The sequence below is a fragment of the Aotus nancymaae genome, unplaced genomic scaffold (genome assembly GCF_030222135.1).
Source record: "Aotus nancymaae isolate 86718 unplaced genomic scaffold, 86718_ANA_hifiasm-v0.15.2.pri h1tg000079l, whole genome shotgun sequence".
Lineage (NCBI taxonomy): Eukaryota > Metazoa > Chordata > Mammalia > Primates > Aotidae > Aotus > Aotus nancymaae.
Genome location: NW_026988494.1, coordinates 28,602,652 through 28,630,155, shown reverse-complemented (window position 1 = coordinate 28,630,155; position 27,504 = coordinate 28,602,652). Strand labels below are relative to the sequence as shown.

General features: G+C 42.6%; 1 protein-coding gene across 3 annotated transcripts in view; it reads left to right on the top strand.

Moving 5' to 3' along the window:
- PINX1 (PIN2 (TERF1) interacting telomerase inhibitor 1) overlaps positions 1 to 26,682 on the top strand; it is a 76,845-nt gene extending 50,163 nt beyond the window's left edge. For 2 of the 3 annotated variants that reach the window (XM_012457343.2, XM_064368790.1), the window contains one exon: positions 25,926 to 26,682. In XM_012457343.2, coding sequence (XP_012312766.2) covers positions 25,926 to 26,444 — 519 coding nt within the window. In that variant the 3' untranslated portion in view covers positions 26,445 to 26,682. The remainder of the gene's footprint in view (positions 1 to 25,925) is intronic. The other variant, XM_021667165.2, reaches the window with a different exon arrangement.
- Positions 26,683 to 27,504: the final 822 nt, after the last annotated feature.

Sequence of the window (27,504 nt, the reverse complement as noted above, 5' to 3'; positions counted from 1 at the left end):
CCAGACAGGAAGCTTGCCCTGAATACATACAGTAGATAAATGGTCTTTCTGTTTCTGGGAGGAATTCAGAGCACTTGTTATATTGATGTCACTAAAAACAAAATGCCATCTTAAAGACATACATGCACTCAGATTTTAGGTTTAAATCCCTAAAAGTCTAATTTGAAGACATCTTTTCACTCATTTAAAAATAGTAACAGGAGGGTGGGCAAGGCAGCTCACGCCTGTAATGCCAGCACTTTGGGAGGCTGAGGCAGGAGAATCGCTTGCAACCGAAAGTGGAAGGTTGCAGTGAGCCGAGATTGCACCACCGCCCTCCAGCCTGGGCCACAAGAGCGAAACTCCATCTCAAAAAAAAGAGGTAGTGACAGGCGAAGGGTTTGCTCCTTTTTACTTTGTAATACTGTTGAGATATTTTAAGTCAATGTATGATGAAGCTGCTTTTTGTGAATGAACAAAAATTATTTTTCTGTGTAGGTTAAGGGAAATATTTGTGTGAATTTTTAAGATCTGTATGTTTTAAAATATATTTGCAATTTAAATTTTTAACTGTGGTAGATTACCAGTGATTGAGCATTAATATTGTGGTACATCTGAGCCCATTTCTAAAAATACACCTTCATTGCCACTCATAACATTCTCACTTTTGAAGGGAGTTACTCTGATGATGACAACAGCTTAGCAACTAGCAGGTCCATTTTTTAAAAACAGTTTACATTTGTTCAAATTTAAAACCATTCCAGATCTTTGAATGTAGTTACCTGCTTACACAAAAGCTACATCGAGCAGTGTAGCTTTCACACACCCCAGTGGAATTATTTTGCCTCTTTGAATCTGTTACTAGATACTCACTGCAATATTTGTTTGTAGTTTATCTTAAGTTAAATCTGCACAGGTTATAAAGAATATATTAAAAGTCTCGTAAGTGACTCATGTTGTCATGATTTGTTACCACAGCATTAACTGTATTCATGTTGCTGCTTTGATAGAGATCCCTGAGGCAAAAGGATCTGTAAATTCACTATACTTTTATTTTTACAAGTAGGGTTTTTTTTTAATTGGCAATTGAAATTAATGATCTTTCATAATTAAAATTAAAACAAATGCCCCCATTCCAGTGGACGTGTATGTCCTTTCTTTAGCATTAATTCCTTAGAAGCTTTTTGGTGGAAAGGTAATGGTCCAGGTCGAGCTTGTCCAGCCCGTGGCCAGTGGGCTACATGCTGCCAGGGCGGCTTTGAATGTGGCCCAGCACAAATTCGTAAAGTCTCTTAAAACATTGTGAGATTTTTTTTTTTTTTTTGCAGTTTTTTTTTTTTTTTTAAGCGCATCAGCTGTCATTATTGTTAATGTGTTTTATGGGTGGCCTAAGACAATTCTTCTTCTTCCAACATGGCTCAGGGAAGCAACAAGATTGGATACCCCTGGTCTAGGGGAAGACATTTGAGCAAACTAAGCTCAGGAGTATAACTCTTGGCTCAGAAGAACTTGTGAATAATAATTTGGTTTGTAGACCAGTTAATTGAGCATGATGTAGATAATATGCTTGTTAAAATAGTTTAGAGGATACAGACACTAGGAGTTATAGACTTGGGGGTGGGAACTCCTCAAGCTCTTCTTGAAGCACCTCAGGGGAAAGACCTTGCTTTCGCCATTATATGTATCTCCCCTTAACGGATCATTCGTGCATGGTGGGCACTCAGCAGTGTTAGAGGGTCAGAATGGTGTGCCGGGAAACACGCCAGTGGGGCGTAGTGGAAGAAGAACTTTGAGAGAGACATGGGGACCTTCTGGAAGTGAAAGAGATGAGGCGGGAACCTGAGTCCTGAGAGTGAGTACAGAGGGACCCCCAACCTGTGTCTTGTCCAGAGAGGAGGGCCAGCATCTGCCACTTGGCTCTGGCAGCAGCCTGATCTGAATGCAGTTGTTCTCATAGAGAGAGCACTCTGTTCTAGGCTTGTAGGGTTTTTCTAGTGTGTGTGTGTGTGTGTGTGTGTGTGTGTGTGTGTGTGTGTTTTAATTTTACATATTTTTAAATTACAAAAGCAGTACCTGTCCACTCTAGAAAAATCATGACCTGTACATAATACATTAAAGAAGGGGGGCAGAAATCTATGATCCAAACAGCCAGAGATAACCACAGTGAAAAGCGGGGCACAAGGAGGTGTGCGTGTGGGGTCTCAATGGTGTGCACTCTTCCTGTCTGTCTCAAAAGCAGGGTCATAGGATACAGACAATATTGAACTCTGAAAACAAATGGAGACGTTTTGTCTCTTCAGCAGCTTGCATTTTCGGCTCTGCCACTTGGCCTGTGACTTGTTGCTGTGGTCCCTGTGCTGTTTGAGAACATTCCTAAAATGCTACCCCTTTGACCACTGCCCTCTCTGCATTGCAAGGGGCTCCCTTCTGGACAGAGGCTAAGATGAACGAGTTCTGGAGACCTAACGTACAGCATGGTGACCACAACTAATAAGAACACATTGTGTACTTGTAATTTGCTAAGAAAGTGGATCTTAGGTATCCTCACCACACACAAAGGTAACTGTGAGAAGTGATGCGTGTGTTAATTAGCTTGACTGTAGGGATCATTTCACTATGTGTATGTAGATCAGAACATGACAGGACACACCTTAAACAGAGATTTTCTCTGTCCTTATACCTTAGTACAGCTGGAAAAAAGAAAGAAAGGACATTTGTCCAGCATAGCTCCTCGTCTTGCTGGCCCATCTTCTCTGTATGCAGGGTCCCCTCAGTTACACAGTCAGTTACATTGTCCTGGAGAAGGTGGGATCCTTTCATTCCCGCTCCGTGCTCTGTCCACCTATGAGGTGCCTGCCCATCCTGGGAGAGAAGGTGCTGCAGGCAGGAAGGGGGAGGCTGGCAGGAAGCCGGTGCTGGGCTTGTCCCTTTCACACTCCCACAAAGGGTTCCGCTCTTCCATCCCCACCCCCACCCTCATCCTGCTTTTCCTGAACGCCTCAGTTCTGGTATTACATAATATTCCTGTTAGGACCAGTTCCTGTTTTGCCAGGGAGAGGAATTGTGACTCTTTCAGGGAAAAACCCTGTTCTAACATTAGTAGCCATCGCTGGCGGCCAATCCATGATCTCATAAGGGAAACCCACCGCTTTGCTGTCTGAGTCAGCGCACAGATGGGGTCACCTTTCTGCCTTGGTTGGCTTCCCCTCAGCCTTGTTTTTCTGTCAGAGACCACGATGATTTCTTCTAGGATAATGGAACTGCCAGGCTTCAGGTAGGCCACTCTCTGTGACCACTTTCACTTAGATACAGATGCCTTGGGTTACTTACTGCACTCCAGGAAAAACTCTAATGATGTTATACCAACAGATACACATTCACTTTTATTTTCTTTTTCTTTCTTTCTTTCTTTTTTTTTTTTTTTTTTTCTTGTTGTTGTTGTTGTTGTTGAGACAGGGTCTTGCTCTGTCTCCCGTGCTGGAGTGCAGAGGTACGATCTTGGCTCGCTGCAACCTCTGCCTCCTGGGTTCAGGCGATTTTCTTGCCTCTGCCTCCTGAGTAGCTGGGATTACAGGCACATGCCACCACACCTAGCTGATTTTTTTGTATTTTTAGTAGAGACAGGGTTTCACCATGTTGGCCAAGCTGGTCTTGAACTCCTGGCCTCATGTGATCTGTCCGCCTTGGCTTCCCAAAGTGCTGGGATTACAGGCATGAGCCATTGTTTCTAACCTACATTCGCTTTTAAAACTGTTGCTTGTAGAAAACTTTAAATGTGTATAAAAGTAGAGAGAATAATAAAGGAATCTCTCTGTGCCCAAAACCCAGCTTAACAATGATCAGTTTGTGGCCAGCCTCATTCCAGCTGTATCTCAACCCGCTTTTCCCTATTACCAAAGCAGTTCCTAGACATCATATCATTCTAGCTGTATGTATTATGTATCTAAACGATAAGGACTCCATAACACACAATCACAGTACCGTTATCACACCTAAAAAAATTAACCACAGTTTCTCAATATCATCAAGTCCAGTTTCCCCTGCTGTCTAACTTTTTACTTTGAGTAAGTGTTTGAATCTAACAAGGTCTTTATATTATAGATTATTTGATAATGTCTTTTAGACTCTCTTAACCAATAGGTTCTCATTCCTTCTCTTTTTTCTTTGCAGTTTATTGTTGAAGACACTTTGGGTTCCTTGTCTTACAGAATTTCCCATATCCTGAATTTTGTTGATTTCACCTTCCCAGTGGGCTTTAATATATTCACTTTGTAAAGAGACTCTGCACTCACTCAGTTTACCACATAGATTACCATCCCTGCTGAATCCACGTTTATCCTTAATTTCCCTTGTGTTGCTCTTTACCAAAAGGTAAATGGTTTTTGCCATGTAGCTTACAGTGTAATCTGAAAGGTAATAATATTGTAAACTCTTTCAAAATACTAATGTCAAATAGTATTTTGTCAGCCAACATATGTCAGCCAAGCATGGTAGCTCACGCCTGTAGCTTGAGCCCAGAATTTGGAGACCAGCCCAGGCAACATAGTAAGATCCCATTTCTATGAAAAATTTAAAAATTATCTGGGCGTGGTGGTGCATGTGCTTACAGTCCCAGCTCCCTGTGGGGGCTGCGGTGGGAGGATTGCTTGAGCCCAGGAGTTCGAGGCTACAGTGAGCTAAGTTTGCACCACTGCTCTCCAGCCTGGTGATAGAGCAAGACTCTGTCTCTTGAAAAAAGGGGTGTGTGTGTGTGTGTGCGCGCGCGCGCGCGCGCACGTGCATGCAGAAACATATATATATAAAATATGTCAAATACAGACATTTCTACTGTAACACAATTTATGCATTCATGAAAAATACTACATTTTGCCAAGTTCCACATTAAAAGTAACAGAGCTCATGGGAGAAATTGGGTAAGAGTCAAAGTGCTAAAATGTATCTTGTTTTACAACCAGAATACATGTTGCCTACCCCTCCACACACACAGTAATTGTTTCCTCATGAGATAATTCACTCAGACCAGGGGGCTACTTGGAAGTCTTAAAAATGTTCAAAGACTGTCGAATAGACATGCTCCCCATTAAGGGGCCACAGTGGGGTGTAATCTGCCACTAGCTGAGGGCTGTCTGGGGAGAGGTGCTGGGTTGCAGATTGGTTCCTGGGAGTTGGCCTGCAGAAAGTTCATAGGAGTGCCTTCAGGACCACTTGCTGGGGGAGCAAGAGGGAGGAAGCAAGATTACATAGGGAGAGGATTGAGCCTGCAGTGTAGACTGAAGTTTTCGGCTGACTCCATAGGGAGCGCTTCCCAACTGCCCCAGATCTTTGGAAGGGGCAGAGCCTTTGTGCCCCTGCATTGACCAGTCACAGGGTCCAACCCTGTGGGGTGAGCCCTTTGGGGGCATAGCTCATGCTTAATTTTCTTAAAATAGACTGGAGGGGTCCTTCCTATGCCGCAGCCACGCCAAGACTTGGGACTTTTTCTTTCTTTCTTAGGGTTGTAGTTCTGCTCACACTGTCCTGGCTTCCCTTGCCTAGGATATGTCACGTGTGCACCATGCAACTCCCTGCTTTTGCTGGCGCCATTCCACTGTTTACCAAGACAGCCATGCTACTTAGTGTTGTAGAAACAGAGCGCCAACCATGCAAGAGAAGAGCAAGGAATCACAAAGCCTCTTCACTTCTGTATTGGCTTTAGGAAGGTACTGACGCCATTTATAGACTTAACCCTGATGTTCAGTTATCAGGTTTATCAGTCCCAAGAAATTCACCTAAAATGTAACAGCTCTTTAAATATATTGGCAAGGAAGTGAACAAATGATTAAGAATACTTTTGTAAGATAACAAGGCATTCTGAATCAATGAAAATGTGAAAAATGAAGAAGGATTATAAACCAAAGGCACTAGTGGAGCCACATACAACCCGGATGCCCTCAGTGAGGAAAGTGGCTGCCTCCCTTTTTACTCATCATGGCCTAGTTCTGCGTTCGCCATATAAACTCCCTTGATCTGGTAGTGATATGCCCAGTCCAGAATCTTTTCAGGTAGGTAATCCTTCCATCTTCAATTTGATTTTCATATAACAAGCCTAAACACTTGTCTAGCTAAAGAGAAAAGAACTATTCTCAGTCCATTATTTGTGTTCCTTTAGAGTACGTAGTATTTGTTCCTTACATGGAGGGAGGTGCTATACACACATATATGTAGGTAAGTACTCACAAGCAACAGACCTCCACACACTGAGTACTTAAAAATTGATCTTTCAACACGAGTTAGTTCAATGTTGTGAAGAGCATTTGTATTCAAGTTCTTCTTTCTTATTTGAGTTTGGGGTTTAAGAACTTTTGTTCTAGAGGAAAAAACAGCTTCAACCCCAGCTTATTGTTCAAAGTGTCCCAATGGGATTGCTATAATAAGAACTAATTGTAATTAGTACAGCAAATATTTATGTAAGTGAGTGTTACTCTATTGCTTGAAGCTACCTGAAAGTGTTTTTTTATAGTAATTTAAATAAACATTTTCCTGTGCCTTAGGAGTTCTTTGTAATTCAAACTGTTTGTAATTAAGTCATTTGGATAATTTATCACTGAATCATGATTGGATGGAGACTAAGAAACTTGTCTTTCCTAGACTGGTTTTAAAGTATTAAAATAAGGTTCTGATGGGTTAATATGCTAGGCCAATCCTTCCATAGAATAATGCAAGGAGCAGCTTAAACTTAGCCTGAAGTTAGTAGGATTTCCCTAATGGTGCTAAATGTAGTTTAGAATACCTCTTGATGCTTATCTGTCATTATATTGTAATCTTACATAATTCCATTGGAATTACTTTGTAACAACCAGAATTTCTGTTTAAAACATAGTCTTGAACTAGCTTAAAACTTTATCGGAGTTTTCTAAAAAGTTTTTTTTTTCTTTGTTAAGATTTAAATGATATGGCTCTTTATGTTTATTAGGGATCAGAGTGCTGGTAGGTTTTTCTGTTTTTCAAGGTTCTGTGAATTCTTATCTGAAGCCGCCTGAGCCTCTAGGAAGTTCACTCAGAGTTTGTATTTCTTCGAACAGCCGGCAGTCTCTGCCAAGGAGCACAAGGCTGAAATGCTTTAGTCTTTGATTTGTCGTCTGTTGTTCTTTGACAAGTTTATCTTTTCTGCATCAAAAAGGCTTGTTTTAAGCAAAGTAGTAGCAGTAACGCCATCCTGCCTCCAGCCACCTCTGTCCCCTGACTTTAGTCCAGGCTCCTGTAATTCTCATTCTGACTGGAGGTTTTAAGTTTTACCTGGCTGGTTTTGAAGCATTTTGTGGGCCTGAACTCCAAGTAGCTTTTTAACAGATGCTTAAACTTATTTTATGCCTTTCAGTAAACTAGATTTCGTGAGGTTTCTTTTTCTGGAAACAGAAAAGCTGACCTAGGAAAGCTACTTTACCTAAGTAAATCTGGACATTTCATGTCAGCACCCTTTCTAAGAGGAAAGTAGATTTTACAGGAAATTGTTGAGTAGACGCTGGGAATCAGTGTCGTTAGTTTTCTTTTATATCTAGGTAGCAATGAAACTTGTAAATGGAGTATCAGCTTTAAAATACTGTACCCAATTCTTATTCCCAAATTGTTAAAGTTGCAGATTGGATTTGTGTGCCTGCTTACCTTGTGATCCTAAGGGAGGCTTACTTATAAATCTTCTAAAATGTATGATGTGCTTTATAAAGTTAAACAGTGACATTACTCATTTAGTTAAATCAGTCATTTTGTTCTAGATTAACCTCCTCACTCTCATCCACCTTATCCTCCCTGCTGTGGAGATCTGTGTGTTACTATACAGGCAGAAACCTGACTTTCGTATTATTTTGTTTTTTAATGAACCTCAGGTACTCTACATTGGATTAGTCATGATGCATGACACATAACCATCACTGGTCACAGTTCATTTTAGACTCCTTATAGGGATTCTTACAAAGCTTTACACTGTTAGGTTCATACCGTATAGGTGCCTTCTTAAAATTAGTGAATAAAATCAGCTGCCTTTGAGTTGAAGTTATAAGTGAGCCATAAACAGCCTACTGGTAGTCATTTATGTTTTAAAATTCTAGGATTAGGCTTGAATTGACTCAGTGCCTTTACACAAGGCTATATATAGTCTTAGAATGACTCCCTTCAGGGTAACATCTCATCGTTTCATAGTTCTTCTAAGTAATAGTACTTCAATCATTTTCTTCCTATCTGGTTCCCTCTCCCCTCCAATTCCTTTTCCTCCTTAACTCAGATGTTTTTCTTGCCATCCAATAGCATGATTGCATGACAGACGATTAAATGAATAAGGTATAATCCCTATTCACAATCTAGTCAGGAAGTCTGGGACATTCACAGTCAACCGGAACAAAGGCCTTGAGTGTTGCGCTAGAGGACTCTGGGGCATATGTGATGTAGCGCTGGATTCAGCGTGCAGAGATCAAGGAAGATAACCTTTGCAAGTGTCTCGAAGGAGCAATAGCTGGCAGGTTCAGAGGCTTTCCAGAGAGGAAAAAAGACCATATCTACAAAGCCCAGGTCCTCTGGGGGAATAGCAAACATACTGATGGCTAGTCTATAAGTGCTCCAGACACTTCTCTTTTCTTTGTTACTTTGAAACAAATCCATCCTAGAAATCAATATTTCATCCACAGGTGTTTTAGTACTCGAGTATTTATCTCTAAAGGTTAAGGGATTCTTTTTTAAAATGTATAACTCCAATGCCATTATACTCTAAAAATGGGTAGTCATTGCATACTATTAGTAAGTGTTCAAAGTTCAATTGTTCATAAATGTCATAAATTTGAATTTTCTTTAGATTTTCATTGAATTAAGATTCAAATAAGGGTCACATAAAACAATTGGTTGATATATCTTTTAAATGTCTTTCAATCTATGAAGTCTCCCTCCATATTTCTTTGTTCCTGTTTCATTTTTAGAATGAAATTTGGAATGTATATTTCCCCTTATTAGTAGATTACTCTGAGGAACACCTTATATGGGAAAGAATAAATATTTATGTGCTTTATTTAGCAATTTCCAAACGAGGAGCTGCTCTAGCATTCTCCAAAGGTGACTGGAAGGTTTTCCTTTTTTGTATTGCTCGTGAATTGAAATGTTTGATGTTTCAGTGCATTGCAGCTGTTATCTTTATTGGTGATCAAATTTTCCATTTCTACCCAATGGGAACCTGGCTCCTGAGTCTTGTCTTTTTTTTTTTTCTTCTTTTTTTTTTCTGCTATAGAGTCTTGCTCTGTTGCCCGGGTTGGAGTACAGTGATACTGTCTTGGCTTATTGCAGCCTCCTCCTCCCGGGTTCAAGCAATTCTCCTGTCTGAACCTCCCGAGGGACTGGGATTACAGGTGTGAGCCACCACGCCCTGCTAATTTTTGTATTTTTAGTAGAGATGGAGGTTTCACCATGTTGGCTGGGTTGGTCTCAAACTCCCAACCTCAGATAATCTGCCTGCCTCAGCCTCCCTAAGTGCTAGAATTACAGGTGTGAGCCACTGCGCCCCGCTCTGAGTACTTTAAAAAAAAATTTTTTTTTATCGAGTATATTTAAGTTGTACAACATGTTATGAGTTACACATATGAAGTAACATAGTTACCCATTTTTCCCTTCATGGCAAGAGCAGCTATAATCTCATTTAGTGAAACTCCTAACAGAGTACACTCTCATTAACTACAGTCCCCACACCGTACCTTAGATCTGAAGTCCAGAGATCTAAGGTATGGCGTGGGGACCTACACACCTGCTACTTTGCATCCTTTGAGCTACATCTCCCCATTTCCATCCCCACACTGCTCCAGTAACCACTGTTTTATCTTACTCTTTTTTTAAGATTCCATCATATCAGTGAGATCATGCCATATGTTTCTTTCCTGTCTGGTTTATTTCACTTAGCATAGTGTTCTCTAGGTCTCCTTTTTAAAGGCTGGATTATATTCTGTTGTATATATATACATACACCACGGTGTCTTTATCCATTCATCTGTGGACAGACACTTAGGATGCTTCCATTTCTTGGCTTTTATGCAAACTGCTGCAGTGAATATGGGAGCGAAGCTATCTTACAAGGTGATTTGATTTGCTTTGGGTATATTTCCAGAAGAGGGGTTGCTGGGCCATACGGTAGTTCTATATTTAATTCCTTTGGGAATCTCCACACTGTTTGCTATGATGGGCATGCCAGTCTGCATTCCCACCAGCAGTGTACAAGGGTTCCTGTTTCTCCACACTCTTGCCAACACTTACTATCGCTTATCTTTTTGATAATAACTCTCCTAATGGGTGTAGGGTGAAATCTCATGGTGGTTCTGATTTGCATTTCCTTGATGGTTAGTGATGTTGAGCATCTTTTGGTCATTTGTATGTCATCTTTTGCGAAATACCTGTCCAGGTCCTTAGCCCACTTTTTAATCAGGTTATATGTTTTCTTGCTATTGAGTTGCCTGAGTTCTTTTTAAGTTTTAGATACTACCTTTATGTCAGATACATGGTCTGCAAGTATTTTTTCCTAATTTGTGGGTTGCCTTTTCATTTTGCTGACTGTTTCTCTGCTGTGCAGAAGCTTTTTAGTTTGATGTAGTCCTGTTTGCTTTTGTAGCCTGAGCTTTTGGTGTGATACCCACAACATCATTGCCAAAAGCAGTGTCAGGGAACTTTTCTCCTGTGTTTTCTTGTGGTAGTTTTATGGTTTCAGGTCCTATGTTTAGATCTTTAATCCATTTTTAGTTGATTTTTGTGTGTGTTGTAAGATAAGGTCCAATTTCATTCTTTTACATGGGAAACCCAGTTTTTCCAGCACCATTTATTGAAGAGACTGTCCTTTCCCCATCATGTCATCTTCATGCTCTTGTCAAAAATGTTTAGATTTATTTCAGCTCTCTATCCTCTTCCACTGGTCTGTGTGTCTGTTTTTTATGTCAGTACCATACTGTTTTAATTACTGTAGCTTGTAGTATAATTTTAGATCAGGAAGTGTGGTGTCTCCAGCTTTATTTTTCTTTCTGAAAATTACTTTGGTTATTTGAGGTCTTTTGTGTTTCCACGTGGATTTTAGGATTATTTTTTCTATTTCTGTTAAGAATGCTATTGGAATTTTGACAGATTACATTGAATCTATATGTTGCTTTGGGTAATACAGACATTTTAATAATATTTTAATTCATGAGCATGGAATATCTTTCCATTTATCTGTGGCCTTTTTTGTTCATCAGTGTTTTATAGTTTTCAGTGTACAGATCTTTTACCTCCTATGTTAAATTTATCCCTAAGTATTTTGATTTTTTTGTAATGCTATCATAAATGGGATTTTTTTTTTTTAATTTCTTTTTTGGCTAGGTTTTTATTTGTTTGGGAGTTTTCTTTGGTGTATAAGGCTGGTTTAATGGTGTAAGTTAGTCAAAGTAATGCATCATATTAACAGAAAGACAAAACCATATGATCATCTCTGTTAACACAGAAAAAGCATTCAGCATCCTTTCTTGGTAAAAACTCTAAACAGTTTAGTTATAGAAAGAAAATTTCTCAACAAAATAAAGCCCATCTACGAAAAACGTATCTCTAGTGTCATAACCAATGGGGAGGAGGGGGAGGTGAAAGCATTCCCTCTAAGATCTGGTACAAGACAGGGATGCCCATTCTTTCCATTTCTGTTCAACATAATGCTGGAAGTACTATCAAGAGCAGTCAGATGAGAAAAAGAACTAAAAGATCTCTAAATTGAAAAGGAAAAGTTAAAATTATCTCTGTTTGCAGATGACCTGATCCTACGTGTAGAAAACCCCAAAGACTACCAGAAAACTGTTAGAACTGATAAATGAATGCAGTAAAGTTGCAGGATACATGATGAACGTACAAAAATCTGTGGCATTTGTATACACAGATAATGACCTGAGTACTGTTGACATGACCCTAAGTGGTATTTGATAGCTTCCTTCCAATCTAGTGTAAGAGTTTCTAGGCCCTCTGTGTACGTTTGCTGCCCTACGCTTGGAGTCATCCATTTCTCCCTGATTCCTTTTTTGTGGTAAGTGATATTTAGAGACACACTTTAGGCTTTGGGGTTGTTCACTTATTCCTAGATTGGTCTTCATTTGTAGGCCTTGTTACATATACAACTGTAATTTTTTAATCATAAAATGTATCCTGAGTTTATAGTCATATTGCCAATTTAGATTTAGGACCACAAGGGCTTAACCCCATTCATCTTTTATCTTTACTTACCCACAGTAAGATTCCTGGAATCAATAGGTTCCAGAAATAAGAACATTAGAATATCGCAGTAATCATGTGCTTATTTCCCATTATATACACAACAGTCACAGGATAATGCCAATTACTCGATTATTTAAAAAGAGAGAGAGAGATTCAGAGGGTTTGTTTTGGGGGTGTGGCAGTTCTTTTGGTCTTTACATATTTCCTATCCAGCGTATACAGCTAAATTATTCTCTTTTAAGTCATTTGAAATTACTTTTTGTGTGGCTGTTCACCAGCTAGTTGCAGAATCAAGTTTGTTTCATTTCACTTTTAGAAGTTGCTTTTTTGATTTTGATTTTGTTATATGTCCATTGACTTATGTTCCATATTTTATTCACTTGATTATTTTATACATTTATTCTTGGTTCTGTGGTTGGAACTTTGCACAGACTTTAAGTGGAACCTGACTCCCAAGATCTTAATTCTTCACAGTGGTCATGTCACTGTCAGACTCTGCAAGGCTCACTGCTTACACACAATTCTTAAAAAAATATGGCTAGATTGTAGGCAGCCTTCAAAGTAAACAAAGAAAATACGTCCATACTTGGCACCATTTAGGATATGTTATTTCTTTACTACCCTCCATTCCAAAATGGAAGAGTAACTTCTCTAAACCTAGGAACAGACATTCTCACTTCAATCATGGGATAACTAGGAAAGTGCTCACCTCTCCTCCCAGAGGCACCCTGCAAGCTAGTGTCCACAGTGGCAGGTATGCCAGGTCCTCTTTTCACTTCCCTTTTATGCTTTTGTCATTTTTGCAAAAAACATACCTTGGCACAAGCCCACCCTGTTGGACAGGCTAGGGAAAACAGATTTAACTGCAAGTTTAACAAGAGAACTACTCATTTTATCCAGTTAATGGAACTATCTATTTGAATAGCCCTTTCAAAGTAGGTTCAGCAGAGCACTGATTTCATGGGATACCAGCGAGTGTTTACCAAAAAGAGTTTCAAGATCAAATAAATGTGGGTCGTTCTGAAGCACAGCCGCCACGTGTCTCGGGTGGTGATGTGCACTATGAATCAAAGGGAGGAATAGCACAGACTTGTTTCCCAAACTTACTAGACCATAAATCCAGCCCAGTTTTTCATAAAACAACGTGCTGGCATTGGAAAAGTGCTCCATTAGAAAGTAAGGCTGCCTCTTGCATGAACCCTACAGGAGATACATGAGACAGAGAAGTATGTTTACCTGGACCACAGCAATACAGTCAGCAAAATCTGACTATGAGAGAACTTTATAGGACAAATGGTTTGGTTTCATCAGCAACAAATTGCAAAAGCGAGAGAGGGATATTCAACCTAGAATATCAATTTAGCATATTTATATTGATATTCCAGATCGAATATCCCTAAATCCAAAATCCGAAACTCTTCTGGTCCCAAGCATTTCAAATAAGGGACACTCAACCTGAACATTCACGAGTTCATTATAAATGAGTCCATAACTAAGTTAAAATTTTCCTGCTTAGTCTAGATTCTTTTCCAAGAGTTATATTCACTCCCTCCCTAACCCAGCCTCAAGAGACCAGGGTTTCTAAAGAGTGTAATCCGTGGATTCTCAGAAGTTATTTGTTGCGAAACAAAGCAGCTCATCCATGCCATTCGTCTGTATTTGGAGGAGTGTCCCGTAGCCTCCCTTGTTCCTTTGCACTGTGAGGCAGACTGTCCTGGCCCTGAGAGATGGTGGGTGTGCGGGTGGAGACCCACATGCAGGCTCGAGTGCGTGTGGAAGGCGCCCGCTCTGCAGCCTGGGCTCCGCAGGCATTCCACGGAGCATCTGATAGCAGATCCGTCCTGTGCTACGTGCCCAGGAGCCAGTCGCACGAGGCAGTGAGGGGCAGGGCTCAAAGCAAGGAAAGTGGTGGTTCCTTCTAACCAGAACGGAAGTCCTCATAAAAACGTCTATCCTGGTTGCTGCTGTTTTCCCAGAGATGCAAATCCACGTGTTTAAAAAAGGTAAAGGCAATTTTGAGGGGACCAAACCATTTTAAGATACATGAAGAACCTCTTCTCTTTCCTTTTCTCATTCTACGCCCTGCCTACCTCATTCGCTGCTGTCCCCAAGCCCCTCGCACACATAGCCCCCCTCCAGCTAGCTTCGCTCACTGCCAGCCATGGTGCTGTCTGCTCTGGAAAGTGGCAGGAAAAGCTGATAAGGCGCTGAGGACAGAATCTCTGGTCTTATCTCACCCTCGCACATGGTGCCGAGAGTGCATCCTTTTCCTGTCCTAGGACGAGAGACATAAACTGGCCATCTCCCGGCAGCAAGGACTTCAAACGGGGCCTGGGCCTGCCTCTACTTTCTAGAGGAGCCAGAAAGGAGAAAGTGGGTCATGGCTTTTTTGAAAGTTGTTTTAGTACCAGGAAAAATTTATGTCGTCTTGTAGATCAGCAAACATAACTTCATAATAAGACACTCATAAAGAAGAAATGAGAAAGCAGTGAGGGTGAGCTGAGGGCAGGGCCTGCCAGCACACCCAAGGGTTGAAAGTCGCCGGGCTGTTTTGTTTGGTTAGAGCTTCACCAGGACATAGGTTTGACCTGAAAGGATTAGATTTGGCTTTTTGTTTGTTGACAGATGAAGCAAGTGGTTTTAAGAGCTTTTGTGATAGTAAGAAATTGACATCCACATGGCCTATTGCAGGAGGAGAGGAGGGAAACACTGGCTCATTTTTCCTTCTGTCCTTCTCTCTTGCCAGGAAAGAAGAAGTAACATTCCTCCCCAGATTTTCCTTCTGTGACGTCATGAAAACAGGAAGAAGGGGGACCTTTCTTTGGGTTGCAGTGTGGGGGAAGGGTTGGCAGAGAAGGTGAAGCTCTGCTTCTCCAGCTGTAGTCTGAAGAGAGCAGGGTGGCAACTGTGGTGACAGGTCTGGACAGCATTATCCCGTCCCCTGCTTCCCCTTCCTCATGGTCTCTTCCTGACCTCACCAGGCAGAGCCGGAAGAGTGGGCAGCCTGAGGTCATCACCAGCCATTGTGAGCCTCAGGAGGACCCAGTTTGCAACTTGAGGCTTCGCAGTATTGAGGAGCTTAGTCTTGATTCTTTGTTACCATTTTTGGAAGAAATTGGTTGGCTGGACGATTCTAACAGCCCATTGTTGACTGAAAGGTTAATGACAGTGTTAAGAGTTATGTATATTATATAATGAATGCTAAAGACCAAATTTATTTATTTATTTATTTATTTTATTTATTTATTTATTTATTTTTGAGATGGAGTCCTGCTGTGCCGCCCAGACTGGAGGGCAGTGGTGTGACCTCAGCTCACTGCAATTCCTCCTCCTGGGTTCAAGCAATTCTCCTGTCTCAGCCTCCTAAATAGCTGGGATTACAGGTGTGCACCACCATGCCTGGCTAATTTTTGTATTTTTGGTAGAGACGGGGTTTTGCCATGTTGGCCAGGCTGCTCTTGAACTCCTGACCTCAGGTGATCCACCTGCCTCAGCCTCCCAAAGTGCTGGGATTACAGGTGTGAGCCAGCGCTTCTGGCCAAAGACCAATTTTATCTTGGAAAGCTTTTGCCTTCTCCTTTTGCTGGGTGCTATAATGAATGCTAGAATTTTATTGGACCTTAAAAATGTAGCTGTTGATTTTCAAACTGGATTCCATAGAGCTCTAGGATCCCCAGGGGCCTTAATGAGGGGAGGGGAGGGGCATGAGCTTTGGGTTACCCCCAACCCACCTGAGCCAAAGCTCCCTGATGTGTCATACAGCTTGGCCTTCTGTTTAAGAGTGTGTTTGAAGAAAGGCATGGGAAGAAACTATGTTGAAAAAAGTTACTGAAGAACCCTGTTTCCCTGTCTTGGAAATGATTGCGTTTGACTTGGCCTAGATCACACATTCTGTCCGTTGTGTGTCCAATCTTCAACAGCCAGGTCAGTGCCACTGCTATCTTAAATTGAGCACCTGTTTTCTGTCCTTTGGTAGCTGAAATTTTATAGCAGTGCCACTCAAAGTATGTCCATAGACAAGATAAAGACAGAAATTCAGAGTAAGCATTTAGAAGCTTTTATAGTAATTTGACAATAATTTTTATAAATTAGGGCTTGGGCTTTAGATGTCTTTTTAAAATTTCATTTGTCTAGTAACTTTTTTAACTTTATAAAAAGTTTGCCCTGTAATGGATTGAAATTCTTAAAGGCAAAATAAAAAATACCAGAACAGACAAAACTCATCCTTTACCCCGATAGTTTGAGAAGCAGAATGCTGGAGGGCATTGAATTTCTGGTGATTGGGTCGGTTCGGGACTGCAAGTAATGCTTTGTTGCAAACAAGGCAGGTTTTGCTGCAAGCACCGTTTTGGATTCTGAGCATGCAGGGAGACAGCCTTGTACTCTTTCACTTAAGCTTTCGGTATCTTTTTTGTTTATAAAATAAAAATTATTATAGCTTGTGTAAAACTAAGAGAAGAGGTCATTATAGAATTATATATTTAATAGCAGTAATGATTTATATTTTTTATGAGCTCATTGGAATTATAACCTCAGTGTAACTGGTTAGGCTTTCTCCTGAGTAGAATTGGCTTTGTAGTTGGTTTGTTGTTGTTTAGTTTTTGTCTATGCTAAAAATAAGTTGTCCCAGTATATTCTCTTTTTTATTGTGATAGAACACTATCTGTTGTATTATTTTATATCATTTACTTTTTTTTTTTTTTTTTTTTTGAGACAGAGTCTCATTCTGTCACCAGGTGTCAGGCTGGAGTGCAGTGGCACAATCTCGGCTCACTGCAACCTCCACCTCCCGGGTTAAAGCAATTCTCCTGCCTCAGCCTCCCAAGTAGCTGGGACTACAGGCGCATGCCACCATGCCCGGCTAATTTTTGTATTTTTAGTAGAGACAAGTTTCACCATGTTGGCCAGGATGGTCTCGATCTCTTGGCCTCGTGATCTGCCCGCCTCGGCCTCCCAAAGTGCTGGGATTACAGGCTTGAGCTACCGCGCCCGGCCATCATTTACTGTTTTAACTTGATTAAATTCAGAATTTTGTTTATTCTTACTAATTTTAGTATCTTTTAAACATGTAATGAGTTTGCCTTGCCCTAATTTACTCATAAAAATATTTCTTAAGTATTTTTATTTGCTACATTGATTTCTGGTGAAAGAAAGAGTATGTGAAAATATTAGCCTTATGTAGTTTACAAGAATTGAAAGAGGAGGCTTTTTTAATTAGTCAACTGTATTCACCTAATTTACTTTTCTTTTATAAACAATAGTGATTAGTTAATCCATGTAACCATGCATACCCTATTCCTAGTTTCAAAATAAAGATTTTATTCTATAAAAATATTCTTTTTAGAATAGAAGATTTTAGATTTTCTAGAACCTTCAGTAACTGCTGTGCTTTCTATAGTAAGGAGCCTGCATTTGAGTTGTCACGGTTCTTAAGCAACTTTCACCTCTTCCTGTGGAGTAAAGATGGAAGAGACAGAACCCGCTGGAAGCTTCTGCTCTGTTCTGTGAGAGGCCAGTGCTGGCTCTCAGCTGTTTATCAAAGCTGTTTGTCCTGCCTCCGGAGAGCAGGGGAGAGAACCAGTTGACCTAGAATTATAAAATGCAGTCAATTTGGATTATTTTTAGACATCATTCTCAGAAGTTGGGGCCTATGTCACATTGATCATCTCCAGCTCTGGAGGAGCCTCATTTATCTTCATGGCCAGTGTGTCGAGAAAGGTTGTCACACGAGTCACTGTGACTCTCCGAGCCTGAGGACCTTTCAGGGAGGCAAGAAGCCTGCTCCTCTGTCTCTTTCCCTCTTTTTCCTCAGAGGCTGGATGACTCTTGTCAGTGATCCTGATGTTGGTTACTTGAGAAGCTGTTGCCATAAAGAACCATCCTTTTAAAACATGTTTATGTCGGCTTTTCCTAATAAGTGGCAATTGGAATAGCTGATTAGGCATATGGGGAAAAACAAAGAGAAAAAGACATAAAATTAACAGCCCTGTTAGCATTGGGCTTCATGTGAGGAATTTGGCATTCTTTGTATTTCTCTACTAAAGTCCAGTGAATGGCAAGCTGTTCTGTCCCTTCTAGTTCACATTATCTACTCCGACGTCAGCCGTGGTTGAGTTTGTGAATTCCAAGTGGAGTTCTGATGCCTGATTGTAAGAAAGGTATGTCTGCATACTTGCTGGGTTGCTGAGGGTTCTCTTTTATGTCAGATCACTTTTTCACCAAACTTTTTGTCTGCTGTCTTTGCTGCTGAAAAGCAGGCAGCAGTTAGCAGCCTCTCTGCTGTTTGCTGACACAGTTCAGGAAAGTAGGGATTCTGTCGCTGGCAGGAGATGGAGCTTCAGGACTTTGTCAAAGCCCAGTGTCCTCCAGTTCCAAACGTGCATATAAAGGTACATTATGTGTGTGCCCTTAAAAAGCACCTACCACTTCCAAAAGTCAGCAGTACTGTATTCACAATCGCAGAGCAGATTTTATAAGAAATTTATTCAGTGATTATTTACTTAGCACCTATTGTGTATACATTTTTAATGAGAGAGAAAACAAATTTTCACAAGATTTTTTACAGGAAATTCAAGACTTTAAGGACACTGGTATTTGAAGTTCATATAATGTTTACATGTCATAAAATAACCTTTTGTTTCCTTCTAACCATTTAGAAATGATTTTTTAAAAATCATTAAAAACTAGGCCCACGGCCAAAGTTCACCAATCTCTGTTCTAGAGAGAACGCTCTGGAACCTCTCCAGATTGGGCTCCTAATACATGCTACAGGTTCTTATACTTGTTTGCACGTGTGCACACACACACAGTTTCTGTATTTTCCAGTTGAGTTGCTGCATAGTTCTCATTCTGTTATTATATCTTTACTTTTTTTTTTTTTTTTTTTTTTTTTTTTTTTTTGAGACGGAGTTTCGCTCTTGTTACCCAGGCTGGAGTGCAATGGCGCGATCTCAGCTCACCGCAACCTCCGCCTCCTGGGTTCAGGCAATTCTCCTGCCTCAGCTTCCTGAGTAGCTGGGATTACAGGCACGCGCCACCGTGCCCAGCTAATTTTTGTATTTTTAGTAGAGACGGGGTTTCACCATGTTGACCAGGATGGTCTCGATCTCTTGACCTCGTGATCCACCCGCCTCGGCCTCCCAAAGTATATCTTTACTTTTTTAACACCACTTCAAGTCACAGCTGTCTTCAGTCAGTGGGATTTTATGTTTGTTTTTTACTCTTGTGATACTTGATAATGCTAAAACCAATCGCGTCTCCCAGGCAGATTCCCTGAGGCTGTTCATTACCGAGACTTTGTGTGTTTAGCCTAATTCCGGATGTGAGTGATGGATGTCTTGAAAAATGTACGAGATTTCACACCTGAAAAGCTTTTTGTGAGTGTAAAAATAGCTGTTCATCAGTAGAACACTGTATGTTTTCAGTTTTGTGGAAACCACAAAGGAAAAGCATGAAACCACAGAAGTGCCATAGAGAGAAGAGCAGGGTCACCCGCCATAGTGGCTCAGTGCAAGCTTTCTGACCAACTGCTGTGAATTGCTGCCTAGCTCAGCCTTCAGTGGCAAACTCGTTTCGATGACTCCCTAGAATCAGCTTGCCCAGGTTGTGTTTTCAGCTAAGTTATAATGTAGGTGCACGCACCTTCACAGCTTGCTACCAGAGGCTGCTAGTGGAACTTCCATCCCATGCTGTTCTTCTTCCAGTGAGCAGCTACCTTCGTATCTGATATGCCCGAGAACTCCCTTCTCTTCAGCAAGAACAGTTCAGCCCCTGCTAGCATTGCTTGTGTTCAACTAATTCCACAGAAAGAACATGGCAGTTCCCATACCACATGGTACCTTGCTTTTTTCCAATTGACTTATCCCCTCGAAGGCGACTGTGGTAACGTGTGGAATGATAGGCAAGAAGGAGAAATGGATGGATCACTGGACTGAGTTCCTATTTATTGCTAAGGGCCAGGAAGGAACTGGCTGACAGCAGACAGCACTCAGATGTACCTTGCAGTACGTCTTAGAGAAGCAGTTTGCATCAAGAGGAAGGTAAGATGGTACCTGATGAGAAGGGAGTGGTTTCTTGTGGTTGGGAAGAATCTGCACTCAAAATGCTGATTCTCTTCTTACCCTCCCATGCCCCTTCTGCACATTAGATCTGCCTGATGTGCATACGAGTTCATGCTGACAAACACAAAGCATCTGTGGCCAGTGGGTGGTGGTGGGAGGTCTTCACAGCCTTGGTCCAGCTGGGTTTGGTGTCTTTGTGCTTTTTTTGAGCACTTACCATACCTTGTTCCTCATTAGGGAGATTGTGGATTGTGTGAATACAAATGAAATAGAAATGGCCCTGTCCTCAAGAAACTTGTTTCCTTGAGAAGATGTGTGTAAAGCAAATTATACGAATACAGAAAATAGAAGCCACAAATTGCTCTTATGGGTAATGAACAAGAAAGGATGCTCACATGGGGTCAGACTTGTGGAATGAAGCAGTCTTGCACTTGATCTTCAAGAAAGGGATGCAGGTGACCGTGAACGGGGATGTGGAGGAGCACTGTAGGCCAGCATAGCGAGGGAGTGACTGGGTCAGTTCATCCTGCCCCTTTGGTTGGAGTTTAAAGTTCACACACAGCTGACAGTGGGTCTTCACAATCCCTGTGTCTTGACAAGTCACACAGAGTCACTTCGTACCTGAAGGGATACATGGAGACATAATTTGTGTTTGTCAAAACTGCCCTGCTGGAAAGTTTGGAAAAGGTACAGAATGTTCTGTCAAACTACTCACTTGCCAAGCTTTCTTAACTTTTCACAGACTAACCCAGCACAGGCTGATGACAGGCAGGCTGTGGTGGCAATGAGCATTTGTTCATCATGGGCAGTAGCCATCAGGGCTCACAACCCCAGTTGCTAAATCCATTACCATTGAGCTCTGCTTGTCTACTTTGATAACAAAGTTCATTGAAGGATTACTGTTACAGCATGACCTCTATGTCTTAACGTAGAAATCAGAAAGATTCCATCATCTTGTCACTTAAGACCAGTAGTGATACCAGGCGCGGTGGCTCACGCCTGTAATCCCAGCAGTTTGGGAGGCTGAGGCAGGTGGATCATCTGAGGTCAGGATTTCGAGACCAGCCTGACCAACATGGAGAAACCCCATCTCTAGTAAAAATACAAAATTAGCCGGGCGTGGTGGTGCATGCCTGTAATCCCAGCTACTCGGGAGGCTGAGGCAGGAGAATCACTTGGAGGTTGAAATGAGCCAAGATCATGCCATTGTACTCCAGCCTGGGCAACAAGAGTGAAACTCCGTCTCAAAAAGAAAAAAAAAAAAAAAAAAGATCAGTAGTGATGTATGAGCAAGGCTGGCGAGCTGAAAGGCTTGCCTTTGAAGCCCATCCCTGGACTGGCATGTTGATCATCACTAGGGGATTTTATGGTAAAGCACATCTGCTCCAGGGACCTAACTAAGGTCTCTGTGCAAACTGTTTCGTGTCCTTGCCCCAAAAGATTCTTCTGAGAAGAATGGAGAACCCTCTGTATCTGGGCATTTTACTGGTAATCCATCTCAGTATACACATTTGAATGACACAAGAGCAAGTCCTCCGTGAGCGCAGAGGAGCTGGCGCAGATACTCATGGAGCTACGGAGTCTCCACATGGAGGATCCTAAAAGAGGCAGACAGACTCTAATTCTGTAGACATCTGAGAAAAGTTGATAAGTGTGTGTAGCCTCAGGCGCCTTTCAGGGACCGGAGAGGACTGTGGTGGATTGTAATTGATACCTGCAGGGCCTCTCTGCAGGGTCTGCTTGCCTTTGTCCCCACTGTTTGTTTTTCCTCAGAGATCAATTATAATTGCCAGAGATGGCCTTAAGATTCTCCAGCTCTAACCATGGCACACGGTGTATGCCCATGAACCACCTGAATCTACCTGTTGCTGAGGAGGAAACTGAGGCAGAGAACCAGAGCAGCCACCTTTCCATATCAGAAGTGTCCGGGTGGAGGCTGTCCAGCAACTGCCCAAGAGGGCTTCCTGCCTGGGTGGAAGGCCTGGACTTGGGTTTTACTCTCTGCTTTAAGACAGTCACACTTTTTCAAGTGAATGTACATGCTAGTTTGATAAATTATAAAACTCTTAATTCTGGCTTCAGGCTTTTTTTATTTATATGAATTGCAAACCAAGATGATGTAGTGTTTTTCTCTTCTGAACATACTATTTCTGTGGATATTTTTTCTGCATCAGTCAGCTTAGGTGAGTGTGGACCTTAGTCTCTGGATTATGCGGTCAGTTGATACATATTTTAGTTTTAGGGTGGCTTCTGAAGGGAAAGGAAGATGACAAGGCAGTCCATGAGATGGGAGCTAGGAGTCGGGTCCTGTGGTAGAGGGAGCAAGGGCTTTGCACCTGGCAGTCTTGGGGCCGTCTCTCTCTTGCCGTGTCCCAGCTGTGAGACCTTCTGCGGATTAAGTGCCGGGAGTCTCACTCTCTGCCTGTCATGTGGAGAGGATGCCTCTCCTCAGGTTGCTGCAAGAGTCGGCTGAGATGCCACATGATGTCAAGTGCCTGACACGCTGGTGATAGCTGCCTTCTGCAGGACCCTCAGGCCCGATCACTTTGGGTGAAGCTTCCTTACGTGTTTCAGCAGGGTGCCCATGGGCCCGGCTTTAAATTCTTAGGGCTGTGTGAACTGGGGAACAGGTGCTCTGGAGTCATCTCTGTTCAAAGCCACAAGATACTTATTGATTGGGTAGAAATTAAGGCCCACTTACCATTTGGGAAAGTCAGTCATCAAATGTTTTTGACACGTGCGATGCACTCATTAGCACTTAAGGAAGGGAGAGGACCATTAGGCTTGCTGTGAACAGACCAGGCCAGTTCTGCTTATTTTATTACATTGGTGCAAAAGTAATCGTGGTTTTTCCCATTAGTGGCAAAAACTTCCTTTAGTTGACAGCAGGCATTGGAGTTTCAAAAAGAGAGAGAGACATTTCCTGAATCCCTAAGCTTAAACCGCATTTGGCAAGATGATGAGTTAACCATATTTCTTGGTAGTATTTTACGTGCAACCAGAAGTTTTCAAGTTACTCGTAAATTTGTTTCATTAGTTTTTGGAGCTCCATTAGCAAACAGAGACATTCTCAACATTTGTGAAGCAGTAAGAGTCACATTTAAATATCAGAATTTATTTCTTGAGGTTGTATTGTGTGTTTAATGGACATGTGGGAAAATGCAAGTTACTGTCATTTCAAAATACTTAAAAGTAACTTGTTTTTCTCAATACTTGTTTACTTTGATAGAGACCACATATAAAAGCATTAGTTTTCTTGAAGAGATGTGTTTATTTTTATGTGATGCCATGGCCAAGAATGCAGAAGCAGGATTAGAATCTCTGCAGTGAAACTGACTTTCTGACTTTGGTGTATGAAAGATGAGTCCTGGCCGTTGCTCCTGCAGGAGTCAGATTTTCAACAAATTTTTCCTTTGAGTCCATCATGGTCTTTAAAATAGGCACGTTTCTGTGGTGTCGGCGGGGGCTACCCCGCGTTAGGCAGCTCTCGCCAGCCGATCGTTGTGTGACCAGCACTTTGCTGCGAAGGAGCAGGATTCAGGTGCTGGCCTTCTCTGGCCTGTCTCCGTGCCCTGCTAAGCCTATGCAATGGCCTGTGCCCATTAAACTCTTTACATCCCAGGAGTTGGTTATAAGCATACTTATTTCTGGGGTTAGAAAGTCCCACTGAATTCAACAAGTGACTCAAAAATGGTCTTAAATTTCCTGGTAATAAAAAATATGGTTAATATCATTAGTTGGTTCCTATGATTAAAATCAGGAATTCACACGGTAATAAATAGATGAGGAAGGTAAGGAGTTATAGGGTTTGACTCAGTTGTGAGTTCCAACCTTACAAATACATATCAAAAGAGTGGCCCACAGACTGCAGGCTCCTGTAGTGCTGTGAAATTGTCAGTGAGACCTCTGTTGCATAAACGAGCCAGCCACCGTCACCCAGCCTGTCCCAGTGTGGCTGTGAGGGTGCCCGTCCCTGGGAGGCAGGATCTTTCTTGTTCATGAGATTGGGGTTGGCTAGCGCCGGGAGAGCCTTGAGAAGATCTTTTTCAATAATTTGAAGAACAAAAAGATCTCCTGGGGCAGATATTTTTTATTTTCCTCAAAATGACCTGATGGAATTTCAGCACAAATTGAATAGTAATAGATAAAATGTAAACTTCTTCCCAAAACTCAGTTGACTTATTCCACATGTTCCGCCTATTTTGAAATTCCAGAACTAACCACATAATTTTTTTTTAATGTACCCTTTGGTGAAAGCTCTGTGGGACACTTGCCGCTCAAGGCCCAATTGTCCATTGATACCTGATAATACCGATTCTGCTGGAACTGCAAATGGGATGTTATCTTGGATTCCACTGAGCTGCTTTTTGAGGACCACTGTGAATCGGTGGTTTGTAATTCAGTTACCTGCACAAGCAGAACCTTGCCAGTCAAATTGAAGATTAATAGTAGAATCCTGCCTTGGAGATTGCTTTATTCAGAAGCCCTTTCTCACCCTCCCAACATGAAAGCGTGGAACACCAGACTCTTCTTGTGGGAGTAAATGAGTATGAAGGAAGAAGCTGGGTGACTGAAAACCTGTTTAGCATGGCTGTTTAATGACTCGGTTATTTCCAGAGTCTATGGGCAGAGTTGCTGCAGACATTGACCTGACTCCGAGCATCTTCCTATAGTCTTCAAGCTGAAGGCGCTTCCCGCCTCACAGGCGCGTCTCCTCACCTTACTGCAGCCTCAACCCAAATGGTGATCCCAGCATTTCATTCTTGATCCCAGATTCTCCCCTTGGGAATTTCCTCTTGCTTCCCAAGCTTTAGAGCAAAATGTACTTTTAGATACATAACTTTTTTTCATGTTTTTTCTTATATTAGATAATTACCTGACAATGCAGTATATTCATTTAAAATTAAATATAAGCCTCACCTAATCCCAGCTGTTATGTGTGAGTAACTCCTCACATTTAAAAACAGCACAGACACAGTCCTGAGTATCTAGTTGGGGAAAGATGAGGCATTTCTCTGCTCCCCGTTCCCAGCAGAGGGAAAGAAGCCACCAGGCTGGCCCGTGCCTCTGCAGGGAGGCTGAGACACGCACAGTCTCTCTCTGCACTCCCTTTGGGAGCAGCTGCCAAAACGGCCACGCTGTGCCTTTCGGGGAGAAAGGGTGCTCCCGGCAAGCCAGGGTCTAGGGTGGAATCCGGCTTCTGTCCTCATGGACGGTTAACCTATCCAGGTGGCATCTAAGTTTCTAGATCAGCACACAGAGGCCGGCATAATCCATAATGAAGCTGACATCCACGTCTAACAAAATCGCCAAACTCTGGAATGCCAGTGTCTCTGTTTTCATGGGAGATTCTGGGAGCTTAGTCACCACAACACTTGTTTCTAGGGAGATGTTTACTCAGAATTCCGTGGAGGCGGCTTGCCAACTCCCTTCTGACATTAGCTTCTGCCTGTCATCTCCCACCCCACCTAGTACTCAGCCGGAGCGTGTGGCCGGCCGCCTTGCTGCAGGCCTGCAGTCCAGGCCGGCCAGAAGGGAGAGGCCGAAGGGAGCCTGGCACTCAGTCTTGTCTCCTAAGTGCTGGGTGTGAGTGCCTCCCGGGTGCAGCGAGGGATGAACAGTTGATGCTGACCTGCCTTTTAACTCCTCTCCCCACCGTAGGGCGATGCCAGTTCCTCCACTCCAGACGAGAATGAAAGCACGACAACCAGTGCCTTCACCATCCAGGAGTACTTTGCCCAGCGGATGGCAGCACTGAAGAACAAGCCCCACGTCCCAGATCCAGGGCCTGACCTTTCCGAGACTCAGGTGGATAGAAAAAAGATGAAGAAAAGAAACAAAGAGGCAGCAGGTAAGGATGTGAAGAGTTCCCCGAAGCCCAAGGCCAAGAGGCATACAGAGGAAAATCCCAAGAGGGATGGGGCCCAGGAGCAGGGGGCCAAGAAGAAGAGTGCGGGGGAGCAGCTCAGAGGCCCCTGCTGGGACCAGGGTTCCGAGACCTCTGCTCAGGATGCTGGCGACTGTGCGCAGCCGCCTGAGGGCCTAGACTTCACCCTGAAGCCCAAAAAGAGGAGAGGGAAGAAAAAGCTGCAAAAGCCAGTAGAGATAGCAGAGGATGCTACGCCAGAAGAAATGCCAGTGAAAAAGAAGAAGAAGAAGAAGGAGAAAGATTTCAAATGAATCTCCCCAGCTGGGGCCTTCCAACCACTCAGCTGTCAGGGCTCTGCCAGGGCAGACACTCTGGCCTGAAGTCAGAGCACAGTTCACCCCAGAGAGCCTGGGCGCATATTGTGACATGCCCATGGGCGGCCGAGTCCCACCCTCTCGCCACATTTCCCCCAAGTTAGGTTCCCAGGAGGACCTTTTTAAGGTTCTAAATCATGGCTCTCAGAAACAAATAAATTTTTATAAACTCTGAGCCCTTCAGCAAGAGTGTTTAATTATATTCATATGAATACATGCATTCATGTAAGTGCACACGTGTGTGCACGTGCGTGCTTGTCTGTGCGCGCATGTGTGTGTGTGTGTGTCACTATCTCTGTTTGCTCTTGGTTCCCTTCAATAACCATGAATGGTGCTTTCTTCTGAAAGACTCAGTCTAATTAAAGGATTAAGAGGCAATAGCTTGGATTCAGATTGTTCTTTTTGTTCTGTAGCCAACCAGCATTTTTGCCAAGTAGAAATTATATGATTACATTCCCAAATCAGAGAGGTGTTGTGGTTTTGATGGGAAACGTAACGCCCTCCACTGAGCAGCAGAGCCGATGGTTCTGAGGCCTCCCCCGCCACTGCAAAGCTTCAGTAGTAGACAGGCTCAGGGCCAGTGTCATCTCTCGGCTCTCACAGGAGGACTCTTGCCATTCCTCTGCCGAGAATGGGTGGTCTCATATGTTTCCCTTTGGGGTCCCTCAGGAAAAATCACCTGTACTGATTTATCTGTCACATGGTTGTAAATAGTTACTTATTTGTCATGATCAGGAGGTCCTCAGAAGGCTCAAGAAACTGAGAGGCTAAGGCCATGAAACTAAAGTTAGTCTCCAGATTGGGAAGTCCTTAGAGCAAAAGACACCTTTCAGCCCGCTCCCAGCAGTGGCGTCTCGTCACCATGTTTTGTGCCGCCCTCGTCTGCCGTGCCCTGGCTGTCCCCCTGTGTGCCAGCTGAACTCTGCCTGTGGGTTCACTCAGATGCCTGCAGACCCTTCACACCGTCCCTGGGACACGTGAGAAGGAAATGCTCTGC